General features: G+C 37.4%; 3 protein-coding genes across 3 annotated transcripts; 1 reads left to right on the top strand and 2 right to left on the bottom strand.

Annotated features, from left to right (window-relative positions):
- Positions 1-205: 205 nt before the first annotated feature.
- Positions 206-8,551, bottom strand: LOC110720973 (DEAD-box ATP-dependent RNA helicase 32-like). The gene is made up of 8 exons (XM_021900080.1): positions 7,936-8,551; positions 4,486-4,761; positions 2,773-3,096; positions 2,398-2,589; positions 2,171-2,326; positions 1,646-2,058; positions 1,373-1,530; positions 206-908 (listed from the first exon to the last, which is right to left on the bottom strand). Exons 1-8 carry the CDS (start codon positions 8,308-8,310, stop codon positions 580-582), a joined length of 2,223 nt encoding a protein of 740 aa, XP_021755772.1. The 5' UTR covers positions 8,311-8,551; the 3' UTR covers positions 206-579.
- Positions 8,552-9,663: 1,112 nt separating this feature from the next.
- Positions 9,664-16,086, top strand: LOC110720972. Its single transcript, XM_021900079.1, has 11 exons — positions 9,664-10,035; positions 10,462-10,583; positions 10,676-10,812; positions 11,333-11,402; positions 11,499-11,529; positions 12,890-13,161; positions 13,548-13,802; positions 14,327-14,428; positions 14,589-14,639; positions 14,793-14,886; positions 15,395-16,086. Exons 1-11 carry the CDS (start codon positions 9,867-9,869, stop codon positions 15,568-15,570), a joined length of 1,479 nt encoding a protein of 492 aa, XP_021755771.1. The 5' UTR covers positions 9,664-9,866; the 3' UTR covers positions 15,571-16,086.
- Positions 16,087-17,162: 1,076 nt separating this feature from the next.
- On the bottom strand, positions 17,163-19,722 carry LOC110720970 (pentatricopeptide repeat-containing protein At1g71460, chloroplastic-like). Its single transcript, XM_021900078.1, has one exon. The coding sequence runs from the start codon at positions 19,389-19,391 to the stop codon at positions 17,301-17,303; it is 2,091 nt and encodes a 696-aa protein (XP_021755770.1). The 5' UTR covers positions 19,392-19,722; the 3' UTR covers positions 17,163-17,300.
- Between the last annotated feature and the right edge of the window lie 1,090 nt (positions 19,723-20,812).

Genomic DNA, 20,812 nt, shown 5'->3' with positions numbered 1-20,812 from the left:
AAAATTTTGCCTTTCTTTTTCAGTTCAGTCTTGCATAAAGTTTGATTTGTTACACCAGTTTAGTAATTATCACAATTTGACTTTCGCACTACAAGTCAATCATAAATTAAGTTATACTAGTATGAAATTATGAAGTACGAATCTGTTCCCTTTAGCTAATGTAATACCCCATTTAACTGTGACAATACTTGAAACATACATAGGGTAGTTCTTGAACATTGGAGCTACTCATTCATTAATGTAAAGAAAATAGTAAAATTCAATTTCAAACATCCTCAATGGTGTCAACATAGTAAGGAGTAAGATACAATATAACTGTTACAAAGGCGAGCAAAATTGCATGTACACTACAATCTACCAAAAATCTCATAGAAGGACTAATCAAACCCGGAACTCTTCAAAACTATTGGAATTTCTTCAACTTCAAAAAAAGTAATACTCGACTATCAAAGCTTTCATATCTGTTTGACCTAGGATGTCAAGAAGTAAGGTGAGCAGTTGAGGAATATATGAGATGAATGAAGCCTCCGCAGACATCCTTAGATGAATGAAACGAATGTGTGACATACGTGTATAAATTTAAGAGTTCATTGAACCAAGCAACTTGAGAGCCAGATCCTCTTGCTCTGCCAAAGATATTTTATTAGTGTTGATATCCACCATTTTCTTTTCTTCTGTGTCCATGTCACTGTCACTGTCAAAATATAATTTAGACTTTTTGTTGGGTCGGCCTACAGTGGCTTCCTCTTCTGACTCAGAGCCTTCTTCTTCTTCATCTTCCGCCCTGTCCCTCTTCAACTTCATCTTCTGCTTCAATCTTTTCTCTTTGCGAAGCTGACGAGCGTGGACCTTGTCCACTTTATCCTCTTGCTTTAACACTTCCCTCATTTTCTGATACCTTTCTTGCACTGCAAAGTAAGTCAACAATAGTATTAGTAAATGTCGCAAGCATAATAACACACCAGTAACTAAAAAATGTTGCAAGGATATTAATACAACAGTAGATAAACATGTACAAAAATGAGAAAAACTAATCATGTACACAGGGTGAATAAAAAAAGGCACGAGACTGTAATGGCCTCAAACATATAAAACGTAGTATAATAAAACTATCTAAACATTTTAATCATACGTAGTATATTAGATAAGTGTCACATTAGTAACTAAAAAAGGTCTATTTAAGGCATGATAAACAATTTCCCAAAGCAAATGACAAGGGATAAAAATGCAACAGTATTGCCTTTATGGTTTATGAAGAGATTACGAAAATTGTGTTGACAGTTGGAATAGAAAAGATAAATAAGACATTAACCTACAAGGTAAAACAAATTCTTTATTTTTCACACTGATCATCTAGTAGTGCGTCACATACCTTTATCGACATCAATTGCAGATGACTCATTTGTCCTATCTGCTAAAGTTGCAAGGGGTGGAAGAGTGTTTCCCTCTTCATCAAAGACAACCCTTGTGCCAACAGGTCTGTGGACATTAATTTTCAGCTTTTTTTTCTTCAAAACCCTGGTAGCCGGCCTACAAGAACAAAAAACAAGAAAAACTGAGTAATTGCCCCAAGAATAAGAAAAAAACTTGTGGCGAAAGGGTACATTTTAAAAAAGAACTTTTATAACAAGTAGATGAACCATACACAACAGATTCAATTTCAGTTATTGCTGGCTTCACTTCAGATGGAACATCGTTCCCTAAAAGATCATTATCTGATTCATCTTCATCAGATTCACTACTCTCTGCCTTGGCATTTTCCAACAAATTTTCTGCAGCGGACTTGTCTATTTCCACAGTTTGACTTAATTTTGAAGAATTTTTGCCCGTGATTTTTTGGTTTAGGAAACGGATTTTTGGTGTCAATGGTAAACCTATTGATGCTGAGAAATCATCAATCCCAAGTTTCATCACATCAAAAACTTCTTTATCCTTTTCTTTACAAACAGCCTTGAGATATGTGATGAATGCTCTTCGAGCCAATTGCTGCATATCAGGATACTTCACTAATAAAGACGCTAGCAGAGGAGAAACAGGCTGCAATTTCTCTTTGTTTATCTGCAAGTTTAAAGAGAGCATAAATAGGTCACATTAACTACTTAACTGGTGACAAGTCTCAGAAGAAAGCACTCTACAAAGAAACTTGAACAAGAACTCTAGAGAAGATTACCGTTTTTGCTATTATTGGAATTTTTGCCTCTTTTAATTTTTCAAGCATTTTTACTTCTGATGGCTCCACAAATAAAACAGCTTTCCCGCCAGTAGTGTATCGAGCAGTGCGACCGACTCTGTGTATGTAAGTTGCAACATCTGATGGACAATCCATCTAAGGAAAAGACAGAATCAGTTGAGCACTTAATCAAATGTACAACTGATATACATGAAACCAAAGCTCACCTGAACAACCCAGTCAACTGACTTATCAAAATCAAGACCTCTTGAACTGACATCAGTTGAGAATAAAACAATACGTTTTTCACTAAACTGGGAATATGTTCCCAACCTTCTCTCCTGATTCATCTTTCCGTGTAAACACTTCAATGGAATACCGGGGCGCAGTTTCTTGAAGGCCTCAAAAACAAATTTCACCTATACAGAAGTTAAAGGACCATCAGGGAGTTCAACCAAAGTACCATAACATAAAAGAAATATATAAAATTAAAAGTTGTGTTACAAATCTAAGACAAACTGTCTCCAAAATAAAAGAGTAAAAGAACCATACATGTCTAAGCAAAACAGAGAGCTGTAAAAATGCTGAATCATGACAACTACCTGCTTGCAACTGGTAAGGAACACTAAAATCCTCGAATTCAAGTGAGATTTTATAAAACTCCACAAAAGGTCTAACTTCTGATGTAGAGGGACAACAGTAGCAGTCTGCAGCAAGTGCTTGGGAGTAGCAGTAGTGGCTTCCGCATGAACATTAAGATATTCAGGGTCTCTCAAACTGAGCCTTGCGAGGTCCTGAACTGATTTTGTTTGTGTTGCAGAAAAGAGCAAGGTTTGTCTTTTCTTTGGAAGCTGTGATACGATTGCATTCACTTCTTTTTTGAACCCTATATCAAGAATTCGGTCTGCCTCGTCGAGAACTAAAATCTGTTCCCTGGAAGAAAATTAAAACCCTCAAATACTCACCATATAGAGCCTAAGTTTAATAGAATACAGAGTTACGCAATAAGCTATAGACCTACAAACAAAGATAGATTGAAGCACTACTTAGGAGGTGTTTGGTTCATTAAATTGGAAAGGATTGGTATGGAATCTCATACTGAATTCTAAAAACCATACTAGTTTAAAGTTGTTTGGTTTTAATGTTGGAATGGATTATATGCTTCATTAATAGAATGGGTTGTGAATCTTAGGGGGAGAGGTGGGTATGAGATTCCATAGGTATGGGGTAGAGTTAGAACCCCTTGGGTATGAAATTCCACACTTAAAAGGCTCAACCAAAGAAAAAAAATAGATGCAATGGATTCTAGTTCCAATTCAATTCATTCCAAAAGATCCAACCAAACGACCCTTAAAGAGTTGGGGATTGTTTTTATGAATTTTAAGAACACCCATACTCAAATGCAAGAGGAACATGCATCAAAGTAAAGAGACTAAAGACAGATCAAGATACCATTAACCTAGTAGAAATATGTGGGCAAACCCTACTTCAGTAACTTTGTATAGCTCTTCCCCTTCTCCGTTTTACTGATTTGAAAACCCATAATTTCGTACAATGAAGGGAATTTCTACTTTTATCAACAATAAGATTGAAATTAAATGAAAATGTCTCGCTGCAGAAGAGCAAGGGTAAAGCTCAGTTTAGATTCTAAAGAAGTAAGAATCTGTAAGTATCAATACTCACGCTTGCAACTTTGCAAGCACTACAGAATTTATGAAGTGTCTACAAATAGCATGACAATTAGACACCGTCTATACCCTCTGATAATCCTACATAGCCTAAAAATTATGAAAAGAGTTAAAAAGATAAAGGAGTAGATTATAACCATCATTGTTTTGTTACATTTGAATAGCCCCATAAACTAAAAGAGATATAAAATTGAAGACTACTCCATCCAAGTTGCAGATAGCACAAAGGCTAATTTAGGGTAAAGGTCACTATAAGACAATCAATTAGACAGCATTATCGGGGGTAGATAACACTCATTAGTTGCTATTGCTTATTAGCATACATTAAATAATCAAATGGACTCTTTACCTATGAATAACAGTTATTGCTTTTATAGCCTATATATTGCATCTTTTATGATATTATATAAATTAAAATGGTATGCTTCATAAAGAAATGGATAAAGTCTATCAAGGATCCAAAAATGTAAAATTGAGATATTATTTTGGGGCTGGAAAGCAATAACAGAAAAGTTGTGGCAAATCGCATATCACCTAAACTTGTTCCATAGAGGATCAAACAGTTAGAAGAGAAAGTATTATGCCTAAAATAAAATAACGCAGTAAGGATGTGAAGATCATGTGGACCTGAAGCTGAGAGCATTCAAAATTTGGTGTTTCATCCATGTGTTGAAGCAGCCTTCCAGGAGTACAGATCAAAATATTCAATTCATTCACACGTTCCTTTTCTTCATCAACACCTTTGCGACCACCAATTAGCAGGCCAGCACTGAAGCCATGGTGCTTTCCAACTGCCTTCAAAACACCAAAGATTTGACTAGCTAATTCCCTAGTAGGAGAGATGATGATGCAGCCCACACCATCCTCTGGACCCCATCTTTCCTTGTATAGCTTCTCTATAACCTGTCAAGAACAACAATAAACTTACAACCACAGTCCAGTCCACCACACAAACATTGGCAAAGAGCCAAAACGGTAGTCTTGGTTACTAAGAATATTTGAATATATTGGAGTTATAAATAAAGCAAAGATCCAACACGGATAAGAAAGCTATATTTGGTTAATTTTATTTGAAGGAACAAACCTAAGCATTGTTATACACTTGGGGTGGCATATGCATGGTGCACACGAGTATATTAGGGTAATCAGCGAGTTGAAGTAACAGACATAGTAGCTACCAGCTACAAGTCTATGACCGTATGACCTAGAATGTACATCAATGGATGTAGTCTGAGCTGATGACCTCATTCTAAGTTCATAAAAACTGGATATTAGACTATTACATTAAAAACTATTTTGCATCAAATAAGTTGACATCATTAGTATTACTCCCAGTCTCCCACAACTTTTTGCTCCTATCAAAAAGAAAAAATGCTATAAAAGGGGAACAGAGAGAGAAGGAAGGGGGGGTGGGGGGGGGGGGGGAGCAAATGCATCTCTATAGTTGTCAAGGAAAGACAATCTCATGGAACTGATAATTTCAGCCATATATCTATAATTTCTCGAATTAAATCATTATCCTTTTAGAGTTAATCTAAACTATGAGCTTTACTACAGACTCATGTAAACACAAGAAAACACAACTAAACTACGTAAATTCAACAACAAACTGCAGCTAAAAACTCCTTCAAAATACAGTGAGAAACATAGTATTCTTAACCAAAAAAAGTACAGATTACAGAAAGAAATCTACTCCCCCAACACACAAGAAAATGAGCTTTTTGGCACTTCTTTGAACAAGGCTCAATAGAGAAGAAACAAATCAATCCACCACTAGCTCTAAAGAAAAAGTTGCCACTTAAAGAGATAAAGGCAGAAAGATAACCACTTTGAGAGATTTATTAAGGCACTTTGTTAAAAATAACTAAACAATTTATCATTGTGAAGCACTCAGCATAAGAGAACACTCACTTTATTCACAACCATATGCTGGTACCAATTATCTTAACTAATAAATAGACGGAGATTCTTTATTTCCCTAACAGCATGTTTGGATAACAATTTTAGAAGGGGAAGGAAATAGGAGGAAGGGAAGGGGAAAGAAAGGGAGGGGGAAAGTGGAGCTTCACTTTACCTCCAATCTCTCCAATTTTGGAGGGATAGTGTTTATTAAAAGAGGAGGGAAAATGAATCCCTTTTTTTCCCTCCCTCAATCAATTATCCAAACAAGATGATTTGTCCCCTTCCCTTCCCTTCCCTTCCCTTCCTTTCTCTTCATTTCCTCCCATCAAAACAATGTGTAAGTTTTGACTTTTCGTACTTGATTATTTCAAATAATTCATCTGTAAAAGAAAAGTATACCAAATTTTTAAACAAATGTTTTACACCATGAGCCCTTCCTTCAAAATTGCAATTAAACCGCAATTTATACTTGCAAGTTTGACTCTTTGGGGAGCACATTCTCTCCGCCACTATAATACCTCTAAGGGGCCATTTGGTTGGGGGTATTTATCAAAGAGAATAGGAATAAACAGGAATTATTCCCTTTGTTGTTGTTTGTTAGGCCATTTTTTCCATTCCCTATACCCTCTCCATTCCCCCAAATCCCTCCAAGTTGATTCCCCATCCCCCTAGGTATTTCCATTCCATTCCCTAGCTACCACCACACCACCATACCACCACCCTCCCCACCACCGGAACAGCTAGCCACCCCACCGAAACCCCTCCCCTCACCCTCGCCGTCCCTCCCCCACCCCCTGAACAACCGGGCACCCCCCAGCGAAAACCTCCCCTCCCCACCACCAGAACAACTAGCCACCACTGTACTACACCCACCGAAAGTACCACAACTCCCACTGAAACCACCACCACTCTAACCGAAAACCGCCGAAACCACCACTACATCACCGAAAAACCACCAAAACTACTACAGCTCCCACTGAAACCACCACCATTCCCACCGAAAATCGCCAAAACCACCACTACACACACCGAAAATCACCGAAACCACCACAACTCCCACCAAAACCAGCAAAAACCACCACTCCCCCCCCCCTCTCTCTCTCTCAAAATTCAATTCTGGAATTCAAGAACCCTAATTTGTTTTCCTTATTTGAGCATTTGAATTCCAGATCTGAGACCTAAATTGTCGTCTTTTTGAAAATGAACAACATATTCATGGATCCAAGTAATGAATCTCCTTAATCAATCAATTTTTTCCCGTATTGGAGCCCTCGTATTTTTGGGTGAGCATGATGGGGTGCTTAAGAAGTGGTGGTTTTGGAAAGTTTTGATGGCAGTGGTGGTGATTTCAGGAAGTTTCGTGAGAGTGATGGAGGATTTGACTGTTTTTGGTGGGAGTGGTGGTGGTCTCGGGAAGGTTTCAGTGGGTGGCACGGGGAACGGCGGCGAGGGGCGGGGGAGGTGCGGCGAAGGGTGGCGAGTGGTGGGGTGGCTGGGTGGTGGCTGGAAATGGTGGGAAGTGAAGCAATTAGGTAGTTATGTGGTGGTGGTGTGGTGGTTGGATTGGTGGCAGTGTTTCCCTTTGTTTTTAAAACAAACAACATAGAAAATTTAAGGTAATTTCATTCCATTCTTTTCCATTCCCTTTGTTCATTCCATTCCGTTTACCCTATGTAAACCAAACGGCCCCTAACATTATAAGAATGTGTAAAGGATGACGAGCAGTCTATTTTCGGATCCTCAAACAAGAAACAGAGCGAGTATAAGAAGATGGAGGGATCAACTTCCCCCCAAACCAAATTCTTCCATCATATCCCTTTCCTTTCCCTCTTCTCTATTTCCTTACACCGTTGTAATTGGAACACCGTGATTAAACCCCAACCTTAAGTTAGCTTCCAATCACATTCACTCAACTTTTCTAAATAGAGATCTTTCTCTAATTCGGACCTGATGGCAGCTAATCCTTCCCACCCACCAATCCCACTCCCTCTAACCCAATCAATCACCCAACCTGAATTCGAATCAAAGTATAATGCATCTCCACACCTTCAATTATAGCTAATTTCATAAATCCAGACTAGAAACATATACATTGTTAAATCCAAAATTAATCAAAAGCAACCAAAAAAAAAGTCAAAAAAAAGTCAAAAAAAAAAAAAAAAAAAAAAAACTCACAGGAATAACAAAAGCCAAAGTTTTTCCAGACCCAGTTTGAGCAGCACCAAGAAGATCACGACCCGAAAGAGAATGAGGCAAAGAAGCTCTCTGAACATCAGTCATCTGAGTAAAGTTGGAAGCTCGCAACCCGTCTTTAGTTTTCTTCGATAATGGCATTTGCTTGAACAATTCACACCCACAATACCTTGAGAAGGTATCATCGTTTAATTTACCCACCGGAGAATCGCGGGGCAATGGAGGAAGCGATAACGGGTTCGAACCCGAGTCGGGTTTTCCGAATTCAAGCCATTTTTGGAGGAATTCGATTTCTTCTGCTTCTTGTTGGCGCCTTTGCTTGCCCAATTGACGGCGTTGGGGCTTGGGTTTTGCCATGGTTGTTGATTTGAGAAGAAAGTTGGAAGCTTTTGGGTGGGAGAGAGAGAGAGAGAAAGAGGGGTTTTAGGGAGGTTTTGGGAGAAAGGGAGTGAAGAAGCTTTTGGGTGGTGAGGGATGATTAGGGTTTGATAATTTCGGGGAGACGGGTAACCGAGGAAAAACCACCATAAACAATTTTTATGTTAAAATTGTTGATAAATGTGATACAACAAATACACTAATGAAAAAACAAAGAAATGATCTAATTAGTAATTATACAATGTTTCGGCAATAGCTACTATTAATTATACACGCCGTTATCTGACGTAAGGTTAGGAATGTATATCACTCATCTCATTTTAAAAGAGATTTTCTTAGTCAAATCACTTGGGATCGGATGAGACTTGAACTTAGGAACACAAGGGTTTATGTGGTATATCCATATGTACAAAGAGTCCTAAATTAATGTCTCACCAAGTATGATTCAAACAATCGTCATAGGTAGAAAACTGATTTTCCGAAACTTTCTACTTCCTCCGTTCCACACATATTGCAACAACGATGAAGTTACGCATCCCAAAGCATATTTTATATGTTAAATATTTATAATTATATAAGAGTAAAAATTATAAAAAGTTGATATTGTGAAAGTATTTTACGAGACAAATCTAATAAGACCCCATATGAATATATTTTACTTTACGTATAAATCATAATATTTGGTCAAACAAGCATGATGAATAATGCAAAAGTCCAGTTGTTGCAATATTACTAGAACGGAGGAAGTATATACTATGCTTTTATTGGAAGCTCATTCGCCCAAAGCTATAGCTCCCTCATGCCGCGATGATGTGTGAGCTATAGCTCACTCGTCTATAAACTATAGTCTGCTTTCTCGTTGCAATTTCCTTAACTCTGAGCTGTCACTCACTACTCCAAAACATTGATTCAAGCAGTACGAGTAGTGATGGATGACAATTTCAGTTTATGAAATAGTGTGTTAACAAAAAGTTGTAAACATTAACTTTTGAAGTAGTGCTTGTCAATTGCTACTCCGTCTTAAATCAACCTTTAAAGTTCTAAACTTCTATACTATACTAATTTTTTTTTCCCCCCACTATTTCAATAAATATTTGTGTCGAACACTTTCTCACCAAATACCTATTTTTAGCATCTATTGAGACTATTGCTGACATCTATCAATACACTTACAAGTTACAACAACTAATTTTTCCAAACGACGCAAAACTCCAACAAAAACTCTAGTCGCATAATAACCAAAATGCCCTTAACATACGTTTACCCGTCTACACCGATTGTAAAAGCTAAAAAGCTTACTCGTATAAATAAACCTGGTGAATAATGTCACAGGCGACGGAGTAGACTATTTATAAATTTGTACGTCAAACAAGGCTTCACATTTGAACATTTTGGCAGAGACCTCGAAGCGCCACCCAGAAAACAGCGAGAGGTCCCCCGATCTTTGCTGTAAGCGTAACTTCCCCCCTTTTCCCTATTCTCCTCACTCACCAAAAGAGAGAGAAACACAGAAAGAGATCACCAATTTTCAGAAAATGGGGAGAGAATTCACAGAAGATGAAACAACAACAACAACTGCATCACTTAGCGAAGCTCTTCTATTCACTACCATGTGCATCATTGGTCTTCCTGTTGAAGTTTACACCAAAGATGGTTCTGTCTTTTCTGGAATCTTCCATACTGCTTCTGTTGATAAGGGTTATGGTTTGTTTCTTGCTCCCTTATTTGATCTTCTGCAATTTTGTTAATTGATTTTTGAAATTTTTAGTATGAGAAATGATATTCATTTTCTGGGTTTTATTTGTTGTTATGTATTGCATTTGGGTTTTGATTTTATCTAGGAATTGTTGTTAGTTGTGTAAACAATTTATTTCAATTGCATCATGTGTGTTTGGATCTAGGTTGTTAATTTCTGGGTTTTGATTGCTTTTACATGTTGCTTATGGGCTTTTGATTTCAGAATTTATGGTGTTATCATATTATGTGAGTAATTTATGTGGGGTTTTGTGTTAGTTTTGATCTAGGTTTATTTACTCTTGCTGGATTTGGGAAGGAATTGAATGTGGGATGTAATTGATTTGCTGTGGAATTGAATATTTATTTCGAATTCCGACTTTGTTCAATGTTTAGGTATCATTTTGAAGAAAGCAAGGATGATTAGGAAGGGCACACAGAGTTCAAATGTGTCAAATGGTGGCCTAATTGATACTCTTGTTGTTCAACCTGGAGATCTTGTTCAAGTTGTTGCCAAGGTGTTACAATTCTCTTAACTTTGGATATTGTGTAAGGTTTTCAATTGGTGTTAAATCATTGAATTAAGTGGTTTTATTCCTTCTCTGTATAGGGTGTTATGCTTCCAGCTGACTATGCTTCTAGTTGTGCTAATTGTGGGGACGAGGAGACTGTTTCTGTAACAATTGAATCTTCTCGAATTTCTGAAAATGGAGCTGCTTTGACTAATGAACGGAGGAATTCGGAGAGGTGACTATTTTCTGGTTAAGTATGGCTTAGAGCCTTTGCAATTTTTTCCTTTTGCTATCCTTGAGCAGTTTTATTTTTCACTCTTCATCCCTTCACAATAATTTTACTTTGCTTCTTATCACCTGTAAAGAATGGGAGAGAAAGAGAAAGTTACTGTAGCAACTTCAACTCTGAAACCTATGAATGAGGAAGCTTAGGATGAATATTTAGTAGCAAATTATAGGGCTTAGTTTTATTGCTAACTTGAGAGGATAAGTGTTCAAACTGTGGAGGCGTTGCTATAGCTGTGGAAGCATTTGATCACATTTTTAGTGACCGTCAAGGTGTTGCTAAGGGAGAGGGAGGAGAAATTTAAACTCCTGAGACAGTTTGAGTGTACATGTACCTAAGGCTGGGCTAAGATTAGTGCTTAGCTCAAAGACTAGCTGGGTATATTTTGATTGGTAAATAAGGTAGTTTTTCTTTTAAAAATAAGTTTGTGGTCTCAGATTCATGATTTTTTCTTCTTTTGGATGGACAGACAGGTTGGGGTAATCATGCCTCATGAGGAAGAAGATGGTTACCTTCATCAATCTAAGGCCTTGAAGGAAGTATGTATTTATTTGGACATCTATAATGTTACCCATTTTAGGGTATATTTATTTCCTTGTAGCTGTTTGTAACCAAGTTACCGTTCTCTTATGCAGGTTGCCAAAGTTAATGGTTCAAGTAAAAGCTGTAAGTACAATAGTACATCATATATTTAATCTTTCCTCAGTGTAAGCTTCTCTCTTTTCTTCTCCAAAGAACTTAGTTATGCTATTAGGGACTCCATTGTGAAAAAAACCCTTTAGATTGCAGACCTTTTTTCATTCAACAAAGCAGAAATTTTATCCCGGAACACTGGATACTGATGCTTGGATTATCACACTAGGAAGGGGAATACTTGGCTTGGAACCATTAATTGATTTCCTATGAATAAAAATAAGGTGATGGGGGTAGCTTCTACCGAATTACTATTCTAGTTTTTTCTGGTATCGTTTGATGGCAGATTCTTTCAGTAAAGTTTTGTTTACATCATTTTTAAAAATAACCTTTAGGTTGTGTTAGGAAATTTTGAATTTATTTTAAATCCCAAAAATTCAATTCCGGAAATTGACGTTCAGATATCCATTTTCAAATACAATGTTTGGTAATTACTAGGAGTTTAAATTTCTGGAATTTCAGATTCATCTGATGTTTGGGAAATGAGTAGACTTTTGATGATGAAATACAAAATTTACAACTTTTTAAAATTATTTGATTAATTTTTGCTGAAATAATCCATTTTTGACTATTAAGTTCCATTATTATTACAATTTGGAATGTTTCAGGTAGATAATTGCATAGAACTTAAGATTCTGGAATTAATCAGATAGCAATAGAAAAAAAAAAGACTGATTCATATTCAAGGCTACCTCACGCAAGCACGGAGTGAATAATAAATGATTTCATTGTCTACGAATGATGGCTGAGACTTCTATTGGAGGCATTGGTCGTGATGGTTGAGGAAGAGGTGTGGAGAGAGTGAATTTAAGGGTTGAGAGATGAAGAAAGTTGTGAGGTGAATGTGTACTGAAGCAATGCTAAATGGAATCATGAAGGAAAGATCACAATAAAAGAATTTGAAATGAGCATTTCATGTTTCATTTGAAATTACATATTCACTTTCATAATTTTAAATGAATCTAGCATTTAGAAAAAAAATTCTGAATTATCTTTGATTGTTTCACAGTTTCACTGACCGAAAACTATTACATTTGACCTTTGGTGACGAATGTTCCTGCTCTTTAGTCAGCTGCTGGACCTTATTCCTTTTTTTTTTTTTTTTTTTTCGGTTATTGTGTTTATTTCTACTTTCGTTTTGCGGTATGTCTCAACTTTTGGTCCTTATTCTTTGTTGACTGAGTGCCTGATTCATTATAACATTTGGTATAATTTTTCTTTTCAATACTTATTACTGGTGAATTATGGTAATGTTTCAATACAATTCTGTTTTTGGCACCTTCTCTTTTTCCTTGTGTGACTACTAATTTCATCTGTTATGCTATACTACCAGTGAATAAAGCCCACAACAAACTGAATGTTCACAAGGAGATTCACGAGAGGACTGTAGTCAACCAATTAGCCAATGGATCACTGTCCGCCACTGATGCATCTTTGGATGTCAATCATGCAAATCAGCTCGTTGCTAAAGATTTGACATGTACAGAATCTGTTGCTTCGGAGGTTTCTGATTCTTCAAAAACAGATTCGGATGCATCTCGTACTCCTTTGGCAGTTCCAGTGGAAAGGGCTCTTCAGAATCCACTTCCTAGTAAGACTGCTAAGGTAAAGATAATGATTCATTTTAACTTATCACAGTGGAAGTCATTATTCTGTTTCACTTTGCCTTTCTCTCTGTTCCAGGAGCAGTTTAATGAATTTGCTTGTATGCCTGTAACTTGTGATTTTCTGTTTACTGCTACCCTGTTTGAAATAGGGATTTTACAATATGTTACTGCTTACCTTTTTTCACAAAAGTATTGTATGTGGGTCATTCAGACAAAGTCCTTTCATTGTTGACTTGTGCTCTTGGGAGGTATAAATACAGATGATGTACGCAATTTATGGGTCTTTTTTTCGTTGAGCACCCTTATGTTATCTGTCTTCTGGTTTACTAATGTTAACATGTATACTTCACAGTATAATTTCTCCTATTTTATGCTAAATTTCAGGAGTCCAAGCTCAATCCAAGTGCAAAAGATTTCTCACCATCTCTTCCTAACTTCAGATCAACACCACCTTTGGTGCCAACAGTTCCAAGTGTTCCTTATGTACCCAACAACATTCCTGCAGTACAAATAGCTGGTGCACAGCCAGAACTTGGAAACAGATCCATTGTACCACGTTCATCTTGGCCTGTTAAGTTTGTTCCTTATGCTACTTCAACAACAATGAATCCTGATAATGGTCTTCAATATAATCAACCTGTATGTACTATCTGGTCTTCTTGATTCATTATAAGGCCTTGTTCTTTCATCCTAAAAAAAGTATTCACTAATAATCAGCTTTAATCTATATAAAAATAAGTTTAAATTGGTTAAATTCAATTTAAATTAGTGAAGTTAATATAAGTTCAGAAATCAAATTTGGTTTGATTACATCAAATTTGATTTCTGAACTAAGTGGGGTTGCCTACATCAAATTTGGTTCATGTAGCTGACTCCACTTATGGCATTAAGGCTTTGATTGATTGATTGATGGAATATAAGTTCAGAAAAATGAGTAACTCCAAAGAACAAATAACAATATCATTATAAAGTAATCTTAATCTGTAAAAATCAGTTTTGATCAGTAGAAAAAAAAATCAGTTAATAATTTAAGTTTAACAAAAATGAGGTGAATAGAATAGGGCCTAAGGAAAGGAATCCCCTGAACATTCTTGGGAGTGTAAGAATTGCATTTGATATTGCTTGAATTTCATTAACCTTATTTATCCTTTTTCTGCAAGCAGATTGCTGGTCTTATTGCAACAAGAGCACAGCCTATTAGACATGGTGGACAGTACCAACCGATTCAAGCCATGCCTTCATATGTACATCCTAATTCTCAAAATGTATGTAATATTTGAATTATATCTCAACTAAATTTCGAATTTTGAATTATGTTTGCACTGCTGCTGGTTCAGCTCTGTGCAGCAACATCAGTGAAAGCCTTTTGCTTTCTTATAGTGATTTGCTCATTTGATCAGCTAATGAATGTGTCAACTCCTGCAGGGCATATTTGGAAGGCCTGGACAGGTCGTCTATATTCATCCAGTTTCTCATGTGAGTTTACTTTTTTTTTTTTTTTTCTTTTTTAAAAATTTTAATTTTAATTAATTATTTATTTATTTATTGCTGGGGCTCTTTGATCACTTTCTTTGAATTTTACATGTTTGCTTTTGCTACTTGCTAAATTGGCTACCTTTTGATTTGAAGGACGTGATTCAGGCTCCTGGATCTCTCTCATCACAAGCTCCACACCCCTTATTGGCATCACATCCAATCCATGTTGGTTTTGCCAAGAATGAAGGTATGATAGTAATGTGTAATTTGAGATGCTTGGTGCAATACTGCACTGGTGACGAATGTTTACATGTTCATAGAGAATGTAATCATCTCCCAAATCCTGCACAAGATAAAATGTCTATATCATTAGCCATTAGGGTTTGGTGTGCCTGATGTTGCACAATTTAAGACACGAAGTTTTGTATTCAATATGGCCCATATTGCTTTTCTGAAGTTTAATGTTGATTTCTTCTTTTTATTCCCAAATTCAATATGTCCCTTGAATGGAGTCTATCGATATTTGGCTTGTTAATCCCCTATTATACATCTGTTGGTGGCATAAATGTCCTACATCAATTAACTTTCAGAAAAGGAAAAAAAAATTTCCTTTCTATTCAGAATTGTTCATTCCTCTAGGGTTTGGGCAGTAGAGCTGTGTTTACAAATGTAAATTTGTTGTGATTGAAATACTGATAATCATTGCTTCTTTAAAATGACTTTTCACTATATAATGCTTTGGTTTTCATTTGCAGGTGTTCTAGCTGGTCAGCCATTGCCAATTTCCATGACTTCACCTTTGATGGCAAATGGACCGCAGTCATTTACAACGCCGAGTCACATTCATCGCCTGTCATCACCTCATTTTTCTTCCATGCAACCTATTCCGATCTTAGGTCCTAATATTCCTTATAATGCCAAGTTTCCATAAACAAATTTCCTTCATAGAAAATTTTCTTCATCACTTTTCTTTGGAGCTTGTCCCATTTTTTAATCGACAGAAGTTTTGGCATAGAGCATATTATATTTGAGACTAGGTTTTGAGTATGTCAAGAGTGCACTTTGAAGGAAACATTTCTCCACCCATGTTTTAGAAGAGGGAGGGGTGATGCAGTCGACCTAGAGAATTTTTTGTTGTCAGCGTGTGGTATCAAATTTTCCGATGGGTTTTACAGTTATTCAAGATCTATTGACGTGCATTTGCGTTAATATTAATCATTTAATTGGTTTATCCCTTTAACACCCATGTAAGTATTTTTATCATTTGACAGAGAATATAGCTTATATTCATCTATTCTTCATTCGTGTTTTGTTTACATCCTTAGATGTTAGTAATCTGATTTATTGTTCATGTAATTTCTGATTTTAGCCAAGGGTTGCGAATTTGCAAATGTGCATGTAAGCTGGTTACTTGCGAACTAATCAAAATTGAACTTGTTTGACAAAAGCAAATGTATAGGAAATGTACTCCCTGCCTTCTCTGTTTTGGGTTGCTGACAAACTTTATAAATTTGATTAAGGTGATTAACCCTTTTAATGCCAGACCTGGTTTGACTGTTAATATGTATTATGAGCGTACTAATCCCCATATTCCAAGCTATCTCAATACCCACCTGACAATCCTGTCTCTGCTCGGAAAGCAGTATATATGCCGAACTTTGGTGAGAAGGCAACCTTTAACAGGCCACAATGGTTGTTAACAAGTCCGCTGCCACCACTCACCAGCCAAACCAGGACAACCTCTCATTATATGAGTTGAACAGCTTGTTCAAATTTATCTCATTAATGAACTACACAAATCAATCTCGGCAAGAAAATCCATTTCCTATTCTTCTGCTGGTGTCAAACAAGTTTGCCTATGAGTTCACGAAATGTTAAATTAATCAGCTACAAAGTATGCAATTGAACTAAGTAGATAATCAGGTAAATTGCGCCAAATATAAAACTAAGCAATGTCTTGCATTTTAGGCTGGATCTTTTAATCAGCAGATTGAGGTGCTATCATACCTCAGCAGGTCAGTCATCTGCTATTTCCTTTATGTGCTCCCAGAGCCTGCATACATATGAGTTCTTATTGACTACTTAGTTGGCCACAGGACACAAACTGCTAAGGCATTCTAGGAATGTTTTTGCCAAAACCATCACTGTAATCATTGACGTTAACTTTCACCAGTTAAAGTCACTAGTTCTGGTATAACACTTGAGTGAGGTAAAGCTAGAAGTGCTCTTGTATGGATTTCAGCATTTACACTCAGCTCTCAGACTGGTATCTAGTCTTGGGGTTAATGTGAACTCGGTTCAAGCCTGACTTGTTTGATTTTGGTGTTATAATCACTTGTTGCATGAGGATACAATATCACCGCAGCAGATAAAAGATCCTTAACTAGGTTCAGAGTAAATAAGTAGAGAGGTAAAGGGAATAACTCAGTGAAGTCTCAGGCTCTTACAGATTTTAATTTCGGAAGGAGGAGACCAGATATTAATAGAATGAAATACGATGATCAAGATTGCAAATGAAAAAGCTGCACAAAAAACCTTTCTTATGAGTACTTTGTCAATGAATGCTATGTATACATAGATACAATACAAGTACACAATAGTTTTGCTTCCTATTGCACCTGTCAATTCCTACAAAATCTCCAAAGAAGGGACTGCTTGATGTTAAGAATCCAACTTAGAACCCCATTGAATATATCTTTCAGCCTCCTGAAAGTGACCGGAACGAGTAAGAAGTCCAGCCATAACAGAGTATTGCTCTTTAGATGGCTTGATTCTATATTTTCGAGTCATGAGTTGGAAGATTTTACATGCATCATCTGCGAATCCAGCTTGATCACAAATAGCTAAAACCACATCTAAGGTGTCCGTATTAGGAGGCTTACCTTCAATCAACATTTCGTTAAAAAGAGCCAGCGCTTCTCTATAACAATTATTATATCCATAAGCCATCATCATGGCAGTTGGTGCTACTGCACCATCGCAAGGGTAGAGATCAAACAACAACTTTGCTTTCTCAATCATTCCACATTTTCCATAGAACTTCACAAGTCGTGCTAAAACCCAAGGAACGTACTCAATGCCCTTCTTCAATACTTGTCCGTGGAGTTCTTTCCCTAGTTTCAACAATTTGAGTTTGTGGCTAAGTTCTAATATTCTAGACATTGTAACGGAATCTGCCCTGTGCTTGGATTGCTGCATTGACCTAAATACATCAAGGGCTTCAACTGGATGCTCGTTTTCAATACAAGAAACCATATAAGCTGTCCAAGCAATCACATTTCTTGCTTCCATGCCATTAAATAACCTACGACTAATCTCCAAGACACCACATTTCGAGTACATCACAATCAATGATGTTATCAATGATACATTAGGAAGAAATCCATTCTTCAACAAAAACCCATGTATCTCCTTTCCTTGCTTCAACGCCTTCAGCTTAGCACAAACCGGAAGGATTGTTGCCAACGAAACGACATCAGGCCTAAACCCTTCTTGTTGCATCCATATAATTGACCTTATAGCCTGATCAAGCTTACCATTCGATATGTAACCAGACATCAAAGCAGTCCATGAAACAGTCGTCCTATCACCGGAATTATAAAACACTTTCCTCCCATAAGTCATATCCCCACACTTACAATACATATCAATCAAAGCCGACTTCAAAAACGGCTGCTCCATATAATTTCTTCTCTTGATCACAAAGGCATGAACCTCCTTACCCATCTTCCATGCCCCAAGTTCCCCAAGAATGGGAAGCATTGTAGTTAATACAACCGAATTCGGCAATACACCTTCCTTAATCATCCACCTAGTATACCTAATCACTTCTCTAGGCAACTTATTATGCGCAAACCCTGCAATCATTGCACCCCAAAGAACAACATCTCTCTCAGACATTTCATCAAACAGGTGGTAAGCAAGCTTAACTCTACCACATTTAAAGTACATATCAATCAAACTTGTCTTCAACATCTCACTGCCTATAAATCCATTCTTAATCAGCAATGCATGTATCTTTAATCCTTGCCTAAAAGCCGCCGCGCCGCCGAAACTCTTGATCAAACAAGAAAAACTATACACATTCAATTCAACCCCAGTTTCTCTCATTCTAGCAAAAGTATACAACAAATCCTTGTATTTTCTTCCACCTACAACAACATTACCTCTAAGCAATGCATTCCATGAATAAACACTGTTAGATTCTTCATTGTCATCATCACCAAATACCCTTTTGGCATCATCAACTAATCCACAAGAAACATACATTTGAACAATCTTGGGTTTAAGGAATTCATTGTTTTCAACCCCATTAATCCTGATATGGGCATGAATTTGTTTCGCTTCGGCTTTCGATTTCGAGCGAATACAGGCAGCAATCAAAGCAGAGAATGTTGAAGCATTTACAGGGATACCCTGTTGCTCCAAATAATCTAGAATTGTGAGAGCTTCTTTGAGCTGGTTTCTTCTTGCAAATCTCTGAATATCTTTGTAAATTGAATGTGGGTTTTTCTTTTGCAGTGGAAATGACCAAGGGTATGTTGATTTATCTCGTTTTGGAGCTGTTTTCCGGGGATTTTTGGGGGAAAATTTGGGGGATTTTGGTGATTTCTGAAGTGATGGATTCTGAGTTTTAATGGAGGTTGAAAATGGAGGGATTTTGTTAGGGTTGTTTCTGTGTTTGGAGTTGGCGGGAATAGAGGAAAATGGTGGAGGTGATGATGCAGAAACTGATGTTGTCATTACAGCCATTTCTCTGTTGCTCTGTTGCGTTCTCAAGTATTAATTTAACGCATCATCTTCTACGGTTTACCTTGTTGGGCTTTTTTGGGCTCCCGGTTTTGATAGAGAGATACTCACAACTGACACTGGTGTAGGAGAACAATTACGGTTTAGGACGTGATATTTTAGCAAAGCTTAATTTTTTTAATCTTCAGCAATTTGTATACTCACAACTGACACACACATATATCCAAAATAGAGTTCAGCTTCCATGCACTTCTAGAAGGAGTTAGATGCAGCATAGCTTGCCTGGCCGCCACATCCGCTTCCTTGACTGAGTCCGTGATTCTCTTGCACAGCCTTTTCCTTGTAGTCCTTCTTAGCAGGTCCCTGCAAAATAGATAATGGTTCCCCATTTCATCAACAGTAGGGTTAGCTTTGTTGATTCCTGTCACTGGTCTTTGGCAATCAAAAATAATGGTGAACTCTTCCCATCATTCTTTGATTGCCCAAGCAATAGCTATGATAATGGCTATAGTTTCAGCCATTAGGGCAGAGGATTTGAAGCTATGGAGAGCTATACCCTTTATCCAGTTGTGTTGATCTCTACATATGCATGTTAGGCTAGTAGCATGATTTTGATCCTTGTAAGAAGCATTAACTATTATCCTCTGGCCAGATCCCAGATTACACAGATGGTTAGTTTGGGGCAATTGGTGTGTTCGAATTTGATGGAGGGAGGAAGGTCCAAGGAGAGAGGGCTCAGTGGCCATATTCTTCATGGCATGGATGATGGAAGGTGCTGGAGTGGATTTCTTATTGAAGATCCATTCATTTCTCCTTAACCAGATTTTCCAAGTGATGATGGCAAAGGATTGATTCTAAGGGAGGCTTAGAGTGGAGTGATCAGTGGAAAGGGTTAGGTTTTCAGTCAGCCACTCATCCAAATGGTTTGAATGATGTGTGATGGGAGGCTGAACTAAGTCCTAGATTTCTTTGTCCCTATGACAGTCTCTAAGAATATGGGAGATAGTTTCAGGAGTACCAAGACAGAAGCTGCAAGAGCCTGAGGTTATTATGTGCCTAGTATGGAGGTGTTGGGCAGTGGGCAACCTATTCCATAAGCATAACCAAAGAAAAAATTTGATAGTAGGGGGAACTTGGAGAGTCCCGAGGTTCTTAAACATTCGGGAGGGAGGTTGATTTGCATTTTGGAGCCACAGAGAAAGGTAGGCAGCCTTGGAATCAAAATAGTCACCCTTACCTAGAGAAGAGAAGACATAGTCCTCCCCATGGCAGGGGAGAACTAAAGCATTTATGTGACTGGTGATGTGAGGAGGCAAAAAGTGTTGGCAGCTGGAGAGATCAAAGACACCATTGGAGATAATGGAGCTAACAGTCTTGTCCTCTTCATTCTCCTGCAAGGGGCCTTGGATGATAGATCTGAGGCT

Source organism: Chenopodium quinoa, unplaced genomic scaffold, assembly GCF_001683475.1.
Source record: "Chenopodium quinoa cultivar QQ74 unplaced genomic scaffold, ASM168347v1, whole genome shotgun sequence".
NCBI lineage: Eukaryota > Viridiplantae > Streptophyta > Magnoliopsida > Caryophyllales > Amaranthaceae > Chenopodium > Chenopodium quinoa.
The sequence above is the reverse complement of the archived record's forward strand: the minus strand, read 5'-3'. Positions and strand labels throughout refer to the sequence as shown.